Source organism: Ictidomys tridecemlineatus, chromosome 11 (assembly GCF_052094955.1).
Source record: "Ictidomys tridecemlineatus isolate mIctTri1 chromosome 11, mIctTri1.hap1, whole genome shotgun sequence".
NCBI classification, from domain to species: domain Eukaryota; kingdom Metazoa; phylum Chordata; class Mammalia; order Rodentia; family Sciuridae; genus Ictidomys; species Ictidomys tridecemlineatus.
Genome location: NC_135487.1, coordinates 107,125,172 through 107,147,457, shown reverse-complemented (window position 1 = coordinate 107,147,457; position 22,286 = coordinate 107,125,172). Strand labels below are relative to the sequence as shown.

Sequence of the window (22,286 nt, the reverse complement as noted above, 5' to 3'; positions counted from 1 at the left end):
ATGAGCTGATATTTTTTTAATTAAGACTTTAACTTTAGTGACTCGTGTCTAATGAAAACTAGAGGTGAATGAATGTTTTGGGTGGCATTTCCTTGTTGGGCACTATAATGTTATCAAGCCATTTTATATACAGCTTTTGTTCACCTTTTCTAACCTTCACTCTTGTAGCCTTAGGATTGTATGTCCAGTCAGAGACTCACGTTGTAAGTGGAAAATATAAATGAATTAAAAGTAGAGTCAGATAATATGGGATTTTCGTGTCTTCTCATTTGTTTGTAGGTGCTATGTAGCCCTATGTCTATCTGTGGCCTACCTTTAACATCCTCCCTCTTCACAAACCTTCAGTTAATTTGAGGTGCAGCTAGGGATAGTTATGAGCTTACAAGTGATTCCTTAGCCAATAGTCATGGCCACAGGATAAATTGACACAACTATTATTATCCTTTAATTGTCCTTCCATCTAATCCATAGCCTCCTCTCACCTTTAGTCTTTCATGTCTCTGTCATGAGACTTTTTATGGACTTTGAGAAAATTGTCCTATTTACTTAGGAGGATCTTCTGTGCCTGTGGTATGTTGTAAATTGCTTTCAGTCCCAACTCCACTTTGGTTTATATGTATAGTTTCCACCAGAGCCTGTACTTGGATGTTATCATTTCCCTTTTTCGTTGTAGTTGTGAAAAACCAATGCCCTTTGGGGAAAAAAAGAGCAAGAAGTAAATGCATGTGTTCGCTTTTGTCTTGAATCAGAACTAGAGTTGTATAAGAAATAATCTGGAGACCAGGAATGTGGTTAAGTAGTAGAGCATTTGCCCTGCACGGGGGCAAGGAGTTGGAAAATTTGACCTACTCGGAGAGGAGATAGAAAAGCCGGCAAGTGTAGATACAAACAGACCTATAAGCAAGAAGAGTAGCAAGAACAATTTTACCATATCTTGTATGAAATGGTACAAATTTAAGGTAGTGTTCATGCTTTACTAATACCTTTTTACTCTTGCTTATATATTTTCTTATTCAATCATCATAGTTCAGCACTGTAGATGGGGTTTTTTTTTAAAGGTTATCTTTTTTTTTTTTTTTTTTTTAGAAGGAGAAAGAGAGAATTCTAACATTAATTTTTTAGTTTTTGGCGGACACAACAACTTTGTTTGTATGTGGTGCTGAGGATCGAACCCGGGCTGCACGCATGCCAGGCGAGCACGCTACCGCTTGAGCCACATCCCCAGCCTAGATGGGATATTTTAAAGATCGGAAAATTGTATTTATTTTGGGAACCTGACCAAAATCACAGTGCTGGGTCCTCTGTTCTTATTCTACTGTCTCTTAAGTACAAACAGTTTCAGATGTCCTGTGGACTCTGTTTCATGTGTATAATAAGAGGCCTTGTATGCCAGGCTTTCTGTGGAGTACAATAACTTTTTATTGCTTTTTTTGGGTTTTGACATGATTGCATTTCTACTTGGATGAATGATTATGGCAAGGCTATGGACATTGAAATAGAAGGAAACTAGGGACAAGAAGACTGATAAGTACAGTCCTGTAGCAATTTTGAGAAAACATTAAAGTGTCCAAACTTTTTTCATAATAGAACATACAGGATTTAATGGATCATTAGGTTTTTGTCTTGAGTGATTAATATAAATTATAGTCTCAACTCACATAAATTTTGTACTGTGTGAATTCTCAGAGAAGCATAAAGAAGCAACAATTAAGTTGAGCTTGATATTAGAAAATCTATTAGTTTATTAGTAGACTGAATATAAGTATTGTGACAGTAATGAAATTGATTACTTCTCTGCTCTGCTTTAATCAAAGCAAATTTATCTTTATCTTCTTTCCCTTTAGTTGGAAGATGCTGGCTCAAGTAGTTTAGATAATCTACTAAGTAGATACATCTCAGGCAGTCACCTACCCCCACAGCCTACAAGCACCATGAATCCTTCCCCAGGACCCTCTGCCCTATCTCCAGGATCATCAGGTAAAGCAAACAGGGATATTGCCTCATTTTCTTTAACACCTTAAAAAAAAGTCTCTTAGTATCTGTATCAGAAAGTTTTTTTTTTTTTTTATGAAAAGCAGAAACGAGATAGGTGGATGCAGAAGACAGACAGACACACACACACACACACACACACACACACACACACACACACAAAGAGATTGAATGATTGACCTTAAGGAATTAACTCCCATGATGATGTGACTGTGGGTATTGTCAAGTCCAAAATGTACAGGTAGAAGATGACTTGCTTCTCAGAGAAGAGACTCAGGGAAGTTATGTTACAGTCTTGATTCCAGAATCTGTAGGCAAAATTCTTTTAGGGGAGTGGAGAGAAACAGCTTCTCAAAGTCTCAGCAGGTTAAATAAGGCCTACCTACATTGTGAAGGATAATCTGCTTTTCTCAAAGTCTATTGCTTAAATGCTAATTACAAATACATCTTCACAGTAATAGCTAGAATAGTGTTTGGCCAAACAGCTAAGTACCATCTTATATATTTACAATACAGATTGAAGAGTTCTTTGGTCTTAACACAACTTTAAAATTTTAAGATTTGTTTAAAAACTGAGGAATGACAAGTGAATTTTCCAAGTATAATTTTTTAAAAATCACTGGAAACCCATGAGGTGTAGCTCTCTTTGAAAATCTCAGTTGTTTTTTTGTTTGTTTGTTTGGTTGGTTGGTTGATTTTTTGATCCTACTACAAGGTTATTCAGCTGAATACTCAGGAATACGTGATTGAAGCACTACTAGATAGGTTAACAATCCAGAAGTGGTTATGGAATACATTTTTCTGATATAACCCTACTTTTTTCTTACTGAGGTAGACCACTTCATTATTTCTGCAAGGAGAGTTCAAATATAAATGTAGATTTTACATGAGGTACATCATTAACATTTTTTGAATCACAAAATTTTTTAAGGTATAATAAGAATTATTGTAGGACTTCTGAAACAAATGAAGGGTAATATAAGTAGAATATTTTGTCAAGTAGTTTAGTTGATTGAGTAGTATTCTGAAGAGGATTCTAAGGCGATGTCTGGGCTCTGCAAAGAGAAACTAGTTGATGTCTGCCAATGGTTATACATGCCATCACTGATTTTGCTCTTATTTCCGGGAGTTTCTGAATTGGATTATAGTAGCCTTGAATTCTGAACATTCTTATATGCATTGGTACTCAGTTTGACTTACTATTTTTTAGGTTTATCCAATTCTCACACACCAGTGAGACCCCCTAGTACCTCTAGTACTGGCAGTCGAGGCAGGTGAGTATTATGCTATTAATAACTTTTTTCATTTTATGAAAAAATTCAAGTATTTAATAAAAGTAGACTATATAGTCCCTATATACTTGTCACATAATACAGACCATTCTTTCCTGGTCTGTATTATTTTGAAATAAATCTCAGATATCATGTCACTTTACTTGTGACCATTTTAGTATCCCTTAAAAATAAGAATTTTTAAAAATTTTGCATAGAACCATTATCACATTTAGAAAAATTGGTAGCCAATTGTTTAATATCAGTACAGATCCAGTTAATATTCAGAGGTTTCAATTTTTTGACGAAAAAATTTTTTAAAACAGAAACTTATTTCAGATTTCTTTGAATCAGATTCAAGATAAGCTCTGTAGGTTGTCATCATCTGAAATGCTTACATCAGTATCAGTTTATTCGTTGTAGATCAAGTTTCTCCTATAGAGCTTTCCCTGTTTCCCCATCTTGTCATTTAAATGTTTTAAATATGTTTTTTGTGTATATTGACATTCCAATGAGGTTTGATCGTATTTCATGTTTGCTTTGGGAGAAGTGAGGACAAGAATACTTTCACTTCATGTTAGTACTGTATGTCCATCAGGGACACCTAATATTCATTTGTGTGTGTGTATGGTGGCAACCATTAATGATCATTGAAAAACGTTATTCTGATTCTCTTGTTTCTTTATTAGTTTAGGATATTTTTATAAAGAGATAGACTCTGTCATCATTTATCAGCTTAATTCGGAAAGCAAGACAAATTATTATTAACTTTCTTTCATGATAATGAGTTGATTCCCAGCATCCTCCAAGACTAAGCAACTAGTTTTATTATTACCTTTAATGAACTCATATATTTACCCATATTTTTGTTTTAATCCACTATAAATGTTATTTTTGTTGAAGCTTAAGCTATTCAGTTGGCTTGTCAGAAGTTTTTCGGGTTTGCTTCTTACTTTTTCTATAATCCTAGCCTCCTTATTTCCTATGAAACAATGTGCCAGGTTCATCTTGCATGTTTCTTGCCTCTGTCCTGAAATCAGCCCTTTTTCTAAGAAATCCTAGTCATGTTAGTAGGCATATGTTACTACTAAATTGTACATTGTTTCTTAAGTCTTTTCAGTGGGTAGAGATAAGACATAGGAATGTGTGTGTGTATGTGTGTGTGTATGTTTAAGATAAAATATAATAAACATTGACTGTTTTTTATTCTTTTGTACTTGAAGTAGTTTACAGTCTACAGTTTTATTTAAGATATTACATGAATGGGGTGTTTTTTCTTTGTTTCTTTTTTTGTTTGTTTGTTTGTTTTTGTGCACATGAGATTGCACTCCAAAACTGAGCTATATCCCCAGCCCTATTTTGTATTTTATTTAGAGATAAGGCCTCACTGAGTTGCTTAGTACCTTGCTTTTGCTGAGGCTGGCTTTGAACTCACAATCTTAATTAGTTTTTGAAAGTACATGCAAACTGAGTGAAAGTTATATATATAACATTAGTCTTACCAGTTATTTACTTAATAGTGATTTTGTTTTTGTGTTTTAGGTAAAAGTAATTAGTTTTATACCTCTCCTTTTGCCACTCATTTGATGATTTTGAATCATATAAGGATGTTCCAGGTTGTTTGCTTCTTACCTTTCAGTCTCCTTTTCTCACAAGCGAAAATAATCTCTCCTTAGATGAGTCTTGCTGAACTGCTGTTTTTGTTTTGTTTTGGTACTGGGGATAGAACCCCAGGGGCATTTTACTGCTGAGATACAGCCTCAGCCTTTTTATTGTTATTTTTGTTGTGCTGGGGATTGAACCTGTGAATAGTAGGCAACCACAGAGCCGCATCCCCACCCCCATGAACCATTATTTGTATTGTTTAGTTGAAAGTAGAAAGAGAAGCAATCATGAACCTTTTATACTATAGGTGAAGCACCCCTATGTGAAAATCTGAAATCCAAAATGCTCTAAAATCAAATTTTTTGAGTGTTAACATAATTCCACAAATGGAAGATTCCCATTCTACCTCACGTGGTTAGTCATAGTCATAATCCAATGTGCACTAAAAATGTTGCATAAAATTTACCCTCAGGCTATGCAAATAATGTATATAAGAATCATAAATTAATTTTATTTTTAGATTTAGATCCTGTCCCTCAGATATTATGTATATGCAGATATCTAAAAATCTGAAATTTCAGGCACTTCTGAAACCAAGCATTTCAGATATGGGAGACTCATGGAAAATTGATTTTTTTTCCCTAGACTCCTTAAATGATTTACTATAAAAATAATAAAGTGTATTTTTAGGGTCTTCTGAATATTTGCTTTACATTCTTAAAGAATTTGTAGCTAGGCTTAACTGCTTTATAAGTTGTCCTTATTTTTTTTGTTTTTAAATTTTATTAGTTGTGGATCATCAGGAAGAACAGCTGAGAAGACCGGCCTTAGTTTCAAATCTGATCCAGTGAAGGTCAAGCAAGAACCTGGGACTGAAGATGAAATATGTAGCTTTTCAGGAGCTGTGAAACAAGAAAAAACTGAAGATGGCAGGAGGAGTGCATGCATGGTAAGCTCCTACCAGGGTCTGACATTGGGTTAAGGAGGTCACTTCACTGATTCCCTGAGTGTATCAGACTGAATAGGGGTTCTAGGTATATTCATTTGTCTTTGAATTTTTATGCCTGATAAGTACAAGTGTCTCTTTTTCTAACAAGTTTTTTTTATTTTGTGTGGTTTTAGGGGAGCAGCAGGGTATGTCTAAGAGTCAGCTACAATTAATCAGAAAAAGTCTTTATTGTGTTAAGTACTCATTTGAAATTATCTTTGAATTTGTATTTGGTTAGTATTTTTGACGTGATGCTGAATTGAGTTTTATCTTGTTCTGAATGTATTGATCATCTTGATATTTGAAGTGAGTGTCAGGCCACAAAATGTCTTTATGTGTTGTCCATGACCTATGAGCTCAGCATTAAGATTGCTGGTATATGGGGCCAGGACTGGGCGCAGTGGCACATGCCTATAATCCCAGTGGTCTGAGATAGGAGGATTTTGAGTTCAAAGCCAGCCTCAATGACTTAGCAAGGCCTTAGGTAATTTAGCAAAGACCCTGTCTCAAAATTTTAAAAAGGGTGAGGCTTTGGCTCAGTGGTTAAGTGCACCTGGGTTCAATCCCTGGTATCCCCCCCCCCCCAAAAAAAGAAAGATTGCTGATATGAAAGAAGTTAATTGATCAAATACTTGGGATGGGAAGATTGCCTTTTTTGGCTTATAAATTACTGACCATTCTAGAGTTTCTAGGATGGAATTTTATATAATTTATAATTTTTATAAAATTTATAATTCAGAATGAAGAAAGCACAAGTCCCTCTTTATTTAAAAATTTTGATTTTTTTGTTTTTCTACCCAGGTTTCTATCTTACTTTCTACATGATTGGAACATAGAGAATTTTTTAAAACTTCATTGTCTTTATACAAATTTGTCTTTATACATGACAATAGAATGTATTTTGACATTGTACAAATATGGAGTATAACTTCCCATTCTTGTGGCTATACATGATGTGGAGTTAATACTGGTCATATTCATATATAAACAAAGGAAAGTTGTGTCTGATTCATTCTACAGTCTTTCCCATTCCTGTGCCCTCTCTCCTCTCTGGCCCCTCCCCTCCAATCTAGTGAACCTCCCCTCCTCCCTTATCCCCCACCTATTGTGAGTCAGCAGGTGCATATCAAAGGGAACATTTGTCCTTTGCTTTGGGGGGATTGGTTTGTTTTGCTTAGTATGTTGTCTCCAGTTCCAGTCATTTACTGGCAAATGCCAGGATTTCATTCTTCTTTATGACTGAGTAATATTCTGTTGTATATATGTACCACCTTTTCTTTATCCCTTCATCTATTGAAGGGCACCTAGCTTAGCTGTTTCGAATTGAGCTGTGAACATTTGTATGACTACATCACTACAGGATGCTGATTTTAAGTTCTTTGGATATAAACCTAGGAGTGGAATAGTTGGGTCAAGTTTTCTTAGCAATTCCATGCTGCTTTCCAGAGTGGTTGCACCAATTTGCAGTTCCACCAGCAATGTATGAGTGCACCTTTTTCCCTATATCCTTGCCAATATTTATTGCTACCTATAGTCTTTTTTTTTTTTTTTTAGAGAATTTCTTTAATATTTATTTTTTGGTTTCTGCAGACACAATATCTTTGTTTGTATGTGGTGCTAAGGATCGAACCCGGGCCGCGCGCATGCCAGGCAAGCGCACTACTGCTTGAGCCACATCCCCAGAGCCCCTGCTACCTATAGTCTTTAATTGCCACTGTAACTAAAGTGAAATCTCAGTATAGTTTTGATTTGAATTTCTCTAATTGCTAGTTGTGTTGAACATTTTTTTTATGTATTTATTGACCATATTTCTCTGTCAATTCAATTCCTTTGTCCATTTATTGATTGGGTTATTTGGGTTTTTTAGTTCTTTATATATCCTGGAGATTAATGCTCTATCTGAAGTATAGTTGACAAAGATTTTCTCCCATTCTTCAGGCTCTCATATCATGGAACATAGAAATTTTTATCTCAGGGTATTAGTATACTCAACATAGTATATACATAGATTTAGAGAGCAACAGATTTAGTTTTGGATTTAAAGCAGTGTCACACCTGCCTTCAAAACTTAATTTGCAAAGTACCCCATAAAAATGAACACAAAAAAAAATTGGTGAAAGATTTTACAATGTCATAATCTTCCTATATTAATAGACTGATAGGTGAGCAGAAGGATAGGATAGAATGCTTCTGGTTGTGGAAAAAAAGTGCTGTTATCAGTTCTCTATAACTCTGGGCACACCTCTCAATGTATTTAATGGTATAATTAATTTCCTTGTTATTTTTGTGAACCAGTAATAGAGGGACAGGTATCCCAAAATCACATAAATAACCTTAAAAGAGTTCTTTTGAGTCCATTAATCAAAGTTACTAATATGATTTATAAAATAATTTTAATTTATGTCAGTATGTATATTGATGTAGCTTTTAAATAACACACACACTGCATGCAATAAGGATTAAATGTTTTTTTCCCCAAGAATTTGTCTTTGTTTTCTTTCAGTTGAGCAGTCCTGAGAGCAGCTTGACACCACCTCTTTCAACCAACTTGCATCTAGAAAGTGAGTTGGATGCATTAGCGAGCCTGGAAAACCATGTGAAAACTGAACCTACAGATATGAATGAAAGCTGCAAACAGTCGGGGCTCAGCAGTCTAGTTAATGGAAAGTCTCCAATTCGAAGCCTGATTCACAGGTCAGCAAGGATCGGAGGAGATGGCAACAGCAAAGATGATGACCCAAATGAAGACTGGTGTGCTGTCTGCCAGAATGGAGGGGATCTCTTGTGCTGTGAAAAGTGTCCAAAGGTCTTTCATCTAACTTGTCACGTTCCAACCCTTCTAAGCTTTCCAAGGTACTGGTGATATAAATCATTTTTGTTTTATGTTGTCATAAGTTAAAAATGTCGCAAAAAGTTCTTCAAGGCAAAAAGCCCTTTTTGTTTGTTTTTGCAATAATTGGGATTGAACCCAGGAACTCTCTATCACTGAGATACATTACCACTCCTTTTTTATTTTTTATTTTAACAGTGTCTCTCTAAATTGCTAAGGCCATCCCTCAACTTGAGTATCTCCTTCCTCAGCATCCTGAGTAGCTGGGATTACTGGTGAATTTTACCACACCTGGCTACAAATGGCCTTCTTAACCAAAACATACCATTTCTATAAAACTTTGGTATTCACTTAAAGAGTAGATGTCATCTCCTGGCCTTCAATTTATACTTCAATTTATACTCATTGTAAGCAAATTTGGTAAAACTCCTAAGATGGAGAAGAGCAAGGGAATCGGTGAGCTAGAGAAAGTCTTTTTGCTTTTGACGGTGACTTGTAAGTTTAATTTTGGGGGCTGGGGCTATAGCTCAGTGGTAGAGGACTTACCTATTATGCATAGGTCCTGGGTTTGATTACCTAGCCCCTCTCCCAAAGTCTAATTTAATTTAATTTTAAATTTTATTTATTGTTCTCATTGTGGGGATCTATCTCACCCAGGGCCTTGTATCTGCTGACAAGCACTTTTAACAGGCATGTTAGGCAAACACTTTACTTAAATTTGTATTAATTATTATTATTATTGTTTTTTTAAATAGAGAGAGAGAGAATTTTTTTTTTTAATATTTATTTTTTAGTTCTCGGCGGACACAACATCTTTGTTGGTATGTGGTGCTGAGGATCGAACCCGGGCCGCACGCATGCCAGGCGAGCGCACTACCGCTTGAGCCACATCCCCAGCCCAAATTTGTATTAATTATTAATGGACCTTTATTTTTATGTGGTGCTGAGGTTCGAACCCAGTGCCTCACACATGCTAGAAGTTCTAAAAGAATTCTACCACTGAGCCACAACCCCAGCCCCAATTTCTTTTTAAATAATAGTTAAGTCGGGAACAGAGGTGCTTGCCTTTAATCTCAGCAACTTGGGAGGCTGAGATAGGAGGATGGTAAATTTTAAGGCTAGCCTCATCAAAGTATAGGGCTCAGGGTTGTGGCTCAGTGGTAGAGCTCTTTCCTAGCATGCGTGAGGTACTGGGTTTGATCCCTGGTACCACATAAAAATAAAACATAAAATAAAATACAGATATTGTGTCCATATACAATTAAAAAAAATATTTAAAAAACAAAGTATAGACCTAATCCCACTGGCTGAGGAGTCTGAGGCAGGAGGAGCACAAGTTCAACGCCAGCCTCAGCAACTTAGTGAGGCCCTAAACAACTCAGTGAGAAAAGGGTTGGGGATATGCTTCAGTGGTTAAGTTCAGTCTGATAAAATTGAACCAGGTTCAATCCCCAGTACCAAAAAAACAAAAACAAACAAAAAAAGATACACAGTGTGTGTCTACATGCTTGTACTTACAGATATGTGTTTGTATTTTCTGTCTTTTGATTGGCCATGAAAAAAACTTGATTTATTGTTGGCATGTTTAGTGCATTCCAAAACAGTATAAGATACCTGAGAAACTCCATGTCTTCTACTCTTTTTTTTCTTATTCGGGGACTAGGTCCATGTTATGTTACTATGGGGACCTGAGAGAATTGGTCTTTGGTCTTATACAACAAATACTTATCATTTTTGTGCTATGACTACATAGGCCCATTTACTGCAGTGTTTCCACTTACATTTTCCCTGAAGGTAATCACTTGAAGGATGAGTTGGAATAGTTTGGGAGTAGGAGGGTTTCACAGTTTTCAAAATTGGAAACTAAAGAAAACAAACTAGAGGCCTGCATCCAGAGAACTAGGATCTCTAAAGCAGACTTTGATGTAATTACTTGGACTGATTGCCTGTTTCCCTGTTTAGTGGGGACTGGATATGCACATTTTGCAGAGATATTGGGAAGCCAGAAGTTGAATATGATTGTGATAATTTGCAACACAGTAAGAAGGGGAAAACAGCACAGGGATTAAGCCCCGTGGACCAAAGGGTAAGTGTCAAATAAGTTGATTTGTTACTGAGGATTCTGCAGTTACTTGTTGATACATCCTTCTTTTTTTTTCTGTGTAATGTACAGATAGGCTCATAACCTGTTACTTTATAATCTTGTTGTGATCTGATTGCATCATTTATGACTTCTGAAATCTTTGTTACTAACCTTGTGCTTCAGACTCTTAAATTCAACTTTTTTTTTTTTCCTTTTCCTTTGATGGTATTGGGGATTTAACCCAGGGCCTATGCATGCTAGGCAAGCATTCTACCAACTGGGCTATATTCCCAGCCCTCTATATTCAACTTCTTCAAACTTACCGTGTCCCAGTGAAAATCTTTTTTTTTTTCCCCCCTTGTAGTCCTGGGCATCAAACCCAGGTCCTCACCCATACAGGCAAATGTTCTTCTACTACTGAGCCACATCCACAATCCCCAACAAAAATCTTGATTTCTAATCCCTACCTCAAAAAACAAAAGCAAATAACATCAAAAACTGCACTCAGACCTTCATTGTAATTTTTTTTTTTGGAGGGGGATGGGAGGTATTAGAGACTGAACTCAGCGGCACACAACCACTGAGCCACATCCCCACCCTTATTTTGTATTTTATAAAGAGACAGGGTCTCAAGGAGTTGCTTAGCACTCCGCTTTTGCTAAGGCTGGCTTTGAACTCCCCATCCTCCTGCCTCATCCTCCTGAGCTGCTGGGATTACAGTTGTGCGCCACTGCGCCCAGCATGTTTTCCATTACTTAATTGCACCACCACTCACCTCTTGCTCAGACTAAAATCCTATTAGAAATGAAAAAATACTCCAACATGACTTTTCCTACTTCCGTCACTATTGCCACCCTAGACATCTATCATAATCTCTTTCTTGGTCTTTCTTGTTTTTGGTACTGAGGATCAAATCCAAGGGCACTTTACCACTGAGCTACAGTCCCAGTTGTTTATATTTTTATTTTTTTATTTTGAGACAGAATCCCGCTAAGTTGCTGAAGTTGACCTCAAACTTATGATCCTCCTGCCTTAGCCTCCCAAGACACTGGGATTATAAATGTGTGTCACGGTACTCAGCCTATCATAATTTCTTATCTGGGCTTTTATTATAATTTCGTAGCTAAACTCCATTTTTCTATACTGCATAGTGTTTTTAAAATAAATAAATAAATAAACAAGTCTGTTACTTCCTTTCCTTGCTTAAAATCCTCAAAACAGTTTTTCATCATTTAAAAAATAAATCTAGAGCTCTGTCCTCACTTCAGACTTTTGGTGATTTAATCTATGGTCTTATTTGCAGAGGCAAAATATCTGTCACATAGTTCTCTGATCAAGTTTGTTTCTAATTTGATTCGCGCGCGCACACACACACACACACACACACACACACAATCCTTTCTCCATTATCTGAGGAGGAAGTATGTGTTTAAAATGTATAAATTAAAGAAGTTGAAATAAATAGAAAACTACAAATATAAAATGTATGTCAGTGTCCTGACTATGAAAAGAAAGAGTTTGTAATTAGATTGAGAAGATAGACAGGTTTTATTTATTTTGAATCTGAATGGAGTCATTTGTTTCCTGCCTCAGAGAATTATAATTCGGTGCAATAATATGTCAAGAGCTTTGTAATGTTGTGAACAACCAATATAAAAAAAATAAAAATTAAGAATGTGGAAAAAAAAATAATTCGGTGCAATAGTAATCGGTTACTTACTTTTTTATTACCAGGTAATATATGTTTTTGTACAGAGCAATACATTTTGCTTTTATGACTCACTTTCCATTTGTGTAAGTAATATGAGTTGAGAAAATCTTATATTAGAATAAAGACACTTCCTTAGAGACAAACGTAATCTCAGTTAAATTGGAAGCAAGGTGGTTTTCTTTGTATGTGATTCAGTTGACTTGGATAGCTGTTTTGTAGGAGGTTGATGTTCAGGGTTGGTTGGTTTGTTTTTTCCCCCCAATAATATTTTGTAGTGATATTGTTCTCATTCTCAAGAATGTCTTATTAGGTGAGACAAATACTTCACATGTCTTCCTTTTCTTTTTGGGGGCCAGAAATGTGAACGTCTTCTGCTTTACCTCTATTGCCATGAATTAAGTATTGAATTCCAGGAGCCTGTTCCTGCTTCGGTGAGTTGTGCACCTTAATACTACCTGCCTAATGAAAAATGTCTCATTGAATAGGACTGTGGGCTCTCTTATCTTAATCTGGACCTGTATTGAAACTCAGGCTTCTTCAATAAGCTCCTCAGCTTATCTAAGACACAGTATATTCTGATACTATTTACTTTTTCACTTGGTCTCATTTTTTAATTCCTTTCCTTCCCTTTTCCTTTTCCTCTCTCCCCTTCCGTCTTCCTCCCCGACCCTCTCTTTCATAAAATTTATGGGGTTGTGGTGAGGTAATTTAATACATATATACTATTTCTTACCTAATTAGGTTATTCTAAGGATTATAATCAATATAAAGTGTTTAGCATAGTACCGGATAACATAGTGGGTATTTATTATTTACAGTTTAAAAAAATTTGTTCTCATGGTTCTGGCAACAAACAACTCTGTAACTCTATAATTAGGTGAAACTGTACACCTTTCCTTTTTAACTGTAAAGTGGGATTATTAGGCTAAATTATTTCTAAGATTCCAGTTCTATTCTTTACCTTGGGTAAAAAACAAACCATGTAAATATTAATTGAATAAAAATATACAATTCAGTCTTTCACACTGGCTCTGCCATCATGAGCCTTCTTACACAGTCAAGATTGAGGAAACACTGGAGAAGTTTTGCAGGTCAGTGCTTTTTGTTTATCTTACAGGTGACTATTGTAAGGATAAAGACAGAGGTTCTCAATGCCTAATAAGTGGGATAAGAATATGTTGCATACATTTTATTTGCTAGCCCTCTGTTATTGATTATTAAGTGATAGTTTACAGGATAGACTGAAATTAATTTTAAAGCACAAAAGGTCTAGACATAAAGATGGTGTTTTATACAAGTAGTAGTCATCTGATTCTAGAAAGTGTTTCTTTTCAATTTAGGGATTTCAAATGAGCAAATGACTCATTTTTTTAATCTTTTCATGGAGTATTTAAATAGTTGCTCTCTGTTCACTTATTTCACAAGGGTAGAAATATATTTGGCCATGGACAAAGTCAGAAGAATACTAAATGGTTAATACATTCTTTTATGTTATAACAATTTTTCTTTCAGAGTTGCTGAGCTAAAACTTATAAGTAATAATTTCTAGGATGTCTTCTATAAGACATCATATTCTGGGGGCTGGGGATGTGGCTCAAGCGGTAGCGCGCTCGCCTGCCATGCGTGCGACCCGGGTTCGATCCTCAGCACCACATACCAACAAAGATGTTGTGTCCGCCGAGAACTAAAAAATAAATATTAAAAAATTCTAAAAAAAAAAAAAAAAAAAAAAAAAAAAAAAAAAAAAAAAAAAAAGACATCATATTCTAATCATAACATTAATCTATTTTGTAACTTTTCTCCTTTAGAAAAAACAAATTCTTTAGGAGTCATAAACTGCTAATGAGCCAAATATGGCCTTAAGAATACTGGTATAGGTGGGCACGATGGCACACACCTGTAATCCCAGCAGCTCGGTAGGCTGAGGCAGGAGGATTGCAAGTTTAAAGTCAGCCTCAGCAAGAGGGAGACACTGAGCAACTCAGTGAGACCCTGTCTCTAAATAAAATATAAAATAGGGCTGGGGGTGTGGCTAATAGGTTAAGCGCCCCTGAGTTCAATCCTAGAGTCCCTCCCCCACTCCACCCCATCCTATCCCCCTAAAAAGAATACTGGTATAGGGCTGGCGTTGTGGCTCAGTGGTAGAATGCTTGCTTAGTATGTGTGAGGCACTTGGTTTGATTCTTAGCACCACATATAAATAAATAAAATTTAAAAGGTCCATCAACATCTTTTAAAAAAGAGAGAGAGAGAGAATACTGGTATAGGCTGCCCCTGCTGGTTGCTTACTTTCTATGTCTACTTATTGTTAAAGATTTGTCTTTGAATTCCATAGCCATGGAGATTGGCGTATATTTTGCAATAAGATTTGGTTTTTATTATATAATTGGCAGAAGATTTAAAGTTTATTCACTATTCTCCAATATATCCACTATTAATGTGATGAATATGCTATGCATTTTAAAACTAAATCAGTTTGGCATTTTAGAAAATTCTTATCTGCCCTTATTTATTTATTTTAGATACCAAACTACTATAAAATTATAAAGAAACCAATGGATTTATCCACCGTGAAAAAGAAGCTTCAGAAAAAACATTCCCAACATTACCAAATCCCAGATGACTTTGTGGCTGATGTTCGCTTGATCTTCAAGAACTGTGAAAGGTTTAATGAAGTATGTTAGCTTCCAACCTATAGAATATTAATTTTTTTAGTTTTTGTTTGCTTATTTGTTTTTTGGATTTTGTTTTACCTGAAGGAGTTTTGATTAAGACATTTTTCCTGCTTCAGTCCCGTCAAAAGTAAAAATTGATTTTATTTACAACTCCAAAGAAGAAAGTTTACTGTGTATAATTTGGAGTATATAATTAATATTAAGAATGTTATTGAATATCCCTTGGGTACAGAAAAGTAGCCTGCAGTTAAGTAGATTTTGTAGGGTATGGTTATGAATAACCTATATTTTGGATATTTATAGAAAATATATATGTACTCGTGTTCTTGGATTTTATTTTTAACCACAGAAATGTAGAACCTTAAAATCATGAACATATCTTTGTTGACTCATCTTGAATAATACCTTGCAATGTGTAATGATGAGTTACTGATTTCAACAATGTTACCTTTATTAACTTTAGGATTTTGTTGTTTTTGAGGATAAGAATGAGTTATATACACCTCAAGAAGAAATGTGTTACATAACATTTTGTATTTATCTTTGGGATAAAATCAAAGCTACTGTAGAAGTTTTCATTATAGGAAAAGGAAATGGAATTGGATAAGAATCCGTAAAATCTTTATAAGATTAATACTAAAATCTTTTTATTGCTGATGAAATTTGGGTGCCATATGACTTAGTAAAATAAATCACATTGAGTCAAAGTCTACTGATAGTTTCTTGGGGCATCCAGATGGCATTTTAATATTAAAAACATACAAAGTCTTTGAGTTTAAAAGTCTAGTCACCTTTATAGCAATATGCCACAGAGTAAATTATTAAAATCTCACTAATATAAATTTTAAAAATACAGTCCCAAGTTTTTTGTCTTATTTCTAATTAGTTTTATTGCTTTCAGATAAATGTGCTTTTATGAACTATAGTTGACAGAAAGACCCAGTTTACCTACTTAATTTTATTAACATATTACCTTAAAGATAGAATCTGGTTGTTTTTCTCTTGAATAGATTGATGTGTTCTGACCAATTCCTGCTAAGACTAACCTCACTAATTTAGAATGAGGCAATTATTGAGGTTTCACAGTAGCTTTATAGTAACAGAACTTTGTAAAGAAAGTGGTTCCTTGTTCTATAGAATTTTAGAAGGCACTTAATCTGGTTATAGCAATTTGTTCTCCCTAGTATGGCTGACTTTCGTCACCAATCCTGTGCAGTCTCATAACTTTAGAAAGGATTATAATTTCCCTTTTTTTTTTTTGACTCTGGTGTCCTTTTTAGATGATGAAAGTTGTTCAAGTTTATGCAGACACACAAGAGATTAATTTGAAGGTAAGCTTTTCAGACCATGCAAACTTGGTGAAGGAATATGCATTACCAATAGGTGAATATTCCTATCTTTTGCTTGCAGGCTGATTCAGAAGTAGCTCAGGCAGGGAAAGCAGTTGCATTGTTCTTTGAAGATAAACTCACAGAGATCTACTCAGACAGGACCTTCGCACCTTTGCCAGAATTTGAGCAGGAAGAGGATGATGGTGAGGTAACTGAGGACTCTGATGAAGACTTTATACAGCCCCGCAGAAAACGCCTAAAGTCAGACGAGAGACCAGTACATATAAAATAAAATGGCATGAACTTAAATCAGTTGTTTTAAAAAAAGAAAGAAAGGAAAGGAAAAAAAAAAAGCCTTTTATTTAAGTGTTGCTGGAATATCCTGCCTACAGTGGGCACCTCCTTGAAGAAGCTGATAGCTTTTATACAGTATTAGATTGAAATAATGGACAGAAAACATTCTTGTCAAGAAAAGGGGAGAGAACTCGATTTGCAACTTTAAAGTAAAAACAAAAAGTAAAAGTGAAATGACTTGAAGATTTGTTACTAACGAGGATGATTCTCTGATTATTAGAAATTGCAAATGTTTATGATCATGTGGTATTGATTGGTGCAGGATACTGGGTGTACAAGTAAACATGTAAGGCTCATGTTGCTTGATGAATTGTTTTTTTTTTAATTAGAGCGCAGTTATTTAGACAACTTTTAAGCCTCCTCCCTACACATACATTAACATACTTTGTTGTTTTCTAGTGAAAAATCAGTGTAACTCAGATTCCACTTAATGTCAACCAGGTATAAATTGAATCATCATGCCAATATATTTCTTTTTTCTCATTTTGATGTTGTTGGGCCTTAGTTTTTTAAATTGGTTTAAAGAACTCAACAGCAATTTTATTTTCTATTGATATTTAGGATCTAGGAAACATGACCATTGATCATCATTTAATCAACTTCAGTGGTCTACTGAAATAAGTATGGTAACTTTTCAGTAGTGGATCATATAGAGTTACAGTAGTCATTTCCAGAAAACACTTCCACACAGTTGTACTTCCCAGTCACATCATCTGATCATACAATTATTCCCATGAAAGGCAGAATGTTTGTTTCAAAATTAATCTAGTTTTCTGTACATTTGAATTTGAGAAGGTGACAACTGGCTCTTATCCAGTCTTCCTTCATATCAGTTTTCTGATAGACCACTATTGGCAAACAGTAATCTGTCAACTACCAAATGTGTAAAATTTTCTGTATTTCACTTTGTCTTATTTGTAAATAGTGAACTAAAACTTCTGGCAGATCAGCAACATTTGCTGAGCCTGTTTTTTAAGCTAATGTGTATTCTTACTAATGTTCCTATCAAGAATGGATTTGTAATATATGCTGTCTATTTCTAATGTTCACATTCATATTTTGAGGTTCTATCTTATTTTAATAGAGAACAGACTTCTCAAACTCTTCAGAAGCAGCTTATTATTGAAATATCAAAATATTGAAATAAACCCGGTGGGGTTAGATTACTCATCCGTCCACCAAGTGGGACATTTGCATGGACTTGGGGGCTTAAAGGACTTAGAAGAGACCTGTAAGTAAATCCTAAAAATGAGCCAATCCCCCACTTGAATGGTTACTGGAGTAAACCCACCTTTGCTACCCTGATTATAGTACTTGAGGCAGATAACCAACGTGGCTCTGGTTCATTTTTCTTCTCTTCATCTGTGATACTCAGATTCAAAATGTGTGTTCTAGACTGTATACAGGCTTCTCTTTTGTTGGATTAAAAAACTTTAGTCCTACTTTTGTATGGACACATTAGAATATAAAGTGACCAAAATAGAAGAATTTGCCATTAAATATTTTTCAGACGTCAGCAGATTTGTGGCAAATCACTCACTTTTTTAAAAATTCAGTTTAAGCAATTCAGACCATAGATTACTCAGATTATTTGACATAATTGTCTAAGAAGCAAATATTTTTAGTGCGTATTGAATCAAATAAAGTGCTCTAAAGAAATTATTATACAGATTTCTTTGGGTTGTTTTTCTTTCTTAACAAGGAAGGGGTGGGGGTAAACAGGAATATGATTCAGACCTTCTAATGGTATATTTAAACAGTACTAATTTTATTATTGCTTCTTTCATCTCTAACTTCTTTTTAGCTTCTCCTTTTTCTTTTCATTGTAAATTAGGCTTTTACAAAATATAGACTAAACTATTTTATTATTTCACTCAAATTTCAAATTCCTAAGAAGAAGGTTTAAAATTTTTTGAATTTGTTTTATTTTTTTGTAAGTGGAAAAATAATTTTAAAATGCTTTTTACCTCTGCCTACTCCCCTTTTTCCACACTATCCATGATTTTAATATGTAAAAATATATATATAATGGTACTTTTTGGAAAGTATAACTTCATTTTATGAAGTTCTGATATTTGAGTTCTGATGTTTTATTTTTGCTTTTCATATGAATACATTTCAAAATTCCTGTGTAGATTCTATCAAATGAAGGTAAAAGCAAATTTTAATTAAATACTTTTAATAATTGGAACCCTAAAAGATAATGTGTTCCCATAAAAACATTTTCATGTTAGGTAGATTGCCCCTCCCACCTTTGTTTTAATTTTGGAGTGGTTAAGTCAGTCAATTAAAAAGCCATATAAAATAATAAATGTCAGCATTTAGTAGGCTCCATTTCTATTAACAAAGATTATTTTTACTGCTGAGGAAGTAATATTAAATTAATAGCTGTCAATAAGCCACTTTTTGGAGATACTCAGTTTAAATTTTATTAAAAATTTTTTTTCTTGCACGCCCATCATTGTGTTTCTAACCTCATTTGTCCAATTCTAACATAACTGTGGTTACAAAGTATTAATGTTCAGTTAAATGTTTTTCCTATTAATTTATGTTAAAAAAAAATACTGAACTCCTGAAGGCAGTTGTTATCCTCACATTTCTATTCTTTTTTAAGAATTTATTCTAGTATTTTATTTATTATAGCTAGTATTTTAGATTTGGAGAAAAGTCCACCTAACAATGTTTCCTTAAAAACTTTCAAAGTTTTGGCTACAGTTCAGTTTATTTCTCCCATCAGAGAAATGAGAACAAAGTGTTCCTCAGTCTGTTCTGCTGACCACCACCCCCCCCTTTTTTTTTTTAGCACTTGGCTCCACTGATTCACTGGCCTAAGGAATTGCTGTATAAGGTGCAGTGTGTGAAAGTTCCAAAGTATGATTAGATTGTAGATTATGCTCTATATATCAAACCATCACTGAAATGAGAAGGCATTAGATATACTATTGAAATTCTTCTTTTGGGAATCAACAAGATGGTTTTTTCTAACTTCTATTTCTTACATAAAGGAATTTTAGATAATTTTAAAAGTCATTTAAATTCTCATTTGTTTTCTCGTAAAGGATTTTGACATTTTTAGTTAATCCAAAGAAGTAATGCTTTAAAGTGTGCAAATTGTAGATTTATCAATTACCTCAGCAGGTATCCTGCCGTTTAATTATTAGTGATTAGTGTTGATAAGCCAGTAGATTCAAGTCTTCCGACTATGCCCTTGGATTGTCTCTTACTGTCCAAAATGGGACTAGATGCTGTTGCTCCCTTCTCCCTTAGCCTTTATACTCTACACCAATTCACATATAACACATGAAACAAAGATATCATTCCTTGGACTGAGGAGGTAGCTCAGTGGTAGAAGTGCCCCTGGGTTCACTCTCCAATACTGCCCACCCTACCCCATAAAAGAAAGATCTCATTTCTTGTCAGAACCAGCACTGCTTATTTGCCTGCTCAACACTGGATCATTGAGTAGTTTTATAAAATCTGCCCATTCTAAATCCCTTAGTTAAAGCAATCGTTTTAAATTTGCATCATGAACTCTTAATTTATGCACCTATATTTATTATCTGCTGAAGGTGATTCAAGATTTTGAAGGTGTATTATAGTTGGATCATGTATCAGATGTGGATGTTAATTTTTTTCTCCCTCCCAGTTATCTTCTTCTTGATAAAGCAATAACACTGCTTTAAGTCTGTTGGCTAATAGCATGTCATAATTCTCTCCTGGATGGTGATTTTATAGGAAAGTTTGTATGCATATCACCCAATCTATCTTTTAAAAAAAAATAAGAAATTTAAATGTATGCTGGAGGTAATAACAATATATTGTGGCATTTTATTTTAAAAATTGGGGAAAGTTGCATATTTTTTTAAAAGTAGGTGTTTGAGTAAAAAAAAATTGAAGGTACTTTTTTAAGGAAAAAATTTATATGCCACAGTTTACATAGACATTTCAGATTTCAACATGTACTCTTGAATATAATGGCTTCTTTTACTTGGCCAAAAGCATGTCTTACTTGGTCAAAATACATTTCTTCCATCTTGGTTTCTTATGTTTGCTTACATGGTTTTTTATATATTTTTATTGTATCTTAGAAACAAAATTATCTTAAAGATTAGTTAATTTGGGCACATTTGTCATATTAAACTACAGGATGTATAAAATTAAGTTTAGCCCTTTGTAGCAGTGATCTTTAAAAATTGAAAATTCTATTTTAAATTCACCAAATTCACATGTGGGAAGGCACCAAAATGATTTTGCAAGTGCCATTGCAATATTCCCATTCAATTGTGGCCTAAATTTCATTCTTAAGAATGAAATGCATGTCTGCTCCTGGTCTGAAAAATGTAGGCATTTACTATGTTTTAAAACAGCAAAACATGTATATTAGCCTATAAAACAAAGGTTGTGTAATTGGAAAGCCTGTGATTTTTCTATGTAGACATACCTACACACAAAAGGGTTAAATTCACAGCCTTACTCTAGTTCCTTGCTTCCAGTATTTCAACTGGTCTCCTCCCCTCTTTATTATTATTACTATTACTATTATTTTTGCACATAGTTAACTACCCTTCAATATGATTCTTAAAGAAAAAGTGCTGTTTCTGTGGTATTGTATTCTCTAAATGATCATATTTAATTTTTTTTTAAACAAGGTTGCAGTTTCTAATTGTTCTGTTCCTGTGTTTTTTGCTGGTGTGTAATAAGAGCAAGTTTTTTCTTTTCATGGTTATTTAATACATTAGCTGCCTGTAAATAATTCTTGTTATAATGCTCTGGAATGTGTTGTAGAAGTTGTATTAGATTAGTTTAAAGCCTTGTTTGAAAAACCACATTGTTTTGGTTATTTCTATTAAATTAGAAAATTGAAAACATTTTCAAATGAATTTCTTTTTTTTTTTTCCTCCCCTCTTCTGTGAGTTGGGACTTCATAATTCCAATTCATTTTAAAAATGTGTGCCAGGCTCTGGAGATAGAGTTGTCAACAAGATAAAATATAAACCTTGCCTTACAGTATTTAGACTCTGTTAGAATAAAGAATGTTGTGATAGAGATTAATACAGAAATAGTTGGAATACACAGGGAAGGATCTAATCCAATATATTTTTTTTTAATGTAGGCTATAAATAATCCATGTGAGCCTTAAAACTAGCAATCTGGCAGTGGAATGGAGAAGATAACTGTTGAATTTTGGGATATGTTGAGTTTGAGGTACTGAAGGGAAGATAAAGTGCAGGTGTTCATGGTCCTGGCACTTATGAGAGATCCCTGGACTGAAGAAAGCTGTAAGATCCATCTATTGGGAATCGTGCCTATTTTTATTCTCTGGTGAATATGCCTCATGGTAGGCATTTAGTAAGTGTCTGAAGTTAAGCTAAGAACATAATAGCTGGTAACTCAAGCAATTTAAAGTTATATGTTCTACAAAATTTATATAATGAGAAGAGAATTA

General features: G+C 34.5%; 1 protein-coding gene across 3 annotated transcripts in view; it reads left to right on the top strand.

The window, feature by feature from the left end:
• Trim33 (tripartite motif containing 33) overlaps nt 1-21,708 on the top strand; it is a 122,582-nt gene extending 100,874 nt beyond the window's left edge. Inside the window, exons 12-20 of one of the 3 annotated variants that reach the window (XM_013363938.4) lie at nt 1,845-1,977; nt 3,203-3,266; nt 5,658-5,817; nt 8,360-8,709; nt 10,649-10,772; nt 12,837-12,911; nt 15,003-15,155; nt 16,436-16,486; nt 16,566-21,708. In XM_013363938.4, the coding sequence (XP_013219392.2) occupies nt 1,845-1,977; nt 3,203-3,266; nt 5,658-5,817; nt 8,360-8,709; nt 10,649-10,772; nt 12,837-12,911; nt 15,003-15,155; nt 16,436-16,486; nt 16,566-16,778 (1,323 nt within the window). In that variant the 3' untranslated portion in view covers nt 16,779-21,708. The remainder of the gene's footprint in view (nt 1-1,844; nt 1,978-3,202; nt 3,267-5,657; nt 5,818-8,359; nt 8,710-10,648; nt 10,773-12,836; nt 12,912-15,002; nt 15,156-16,435; nt 16,487-16,565) is intronic. The other 2 variants (XM_078027055.1, XM_078027054.1) reach the window with 2 other exon arrangements.
• The last annotated feature ends 578 nt before the right edge of the window (nt 21,709-22,286 follow it).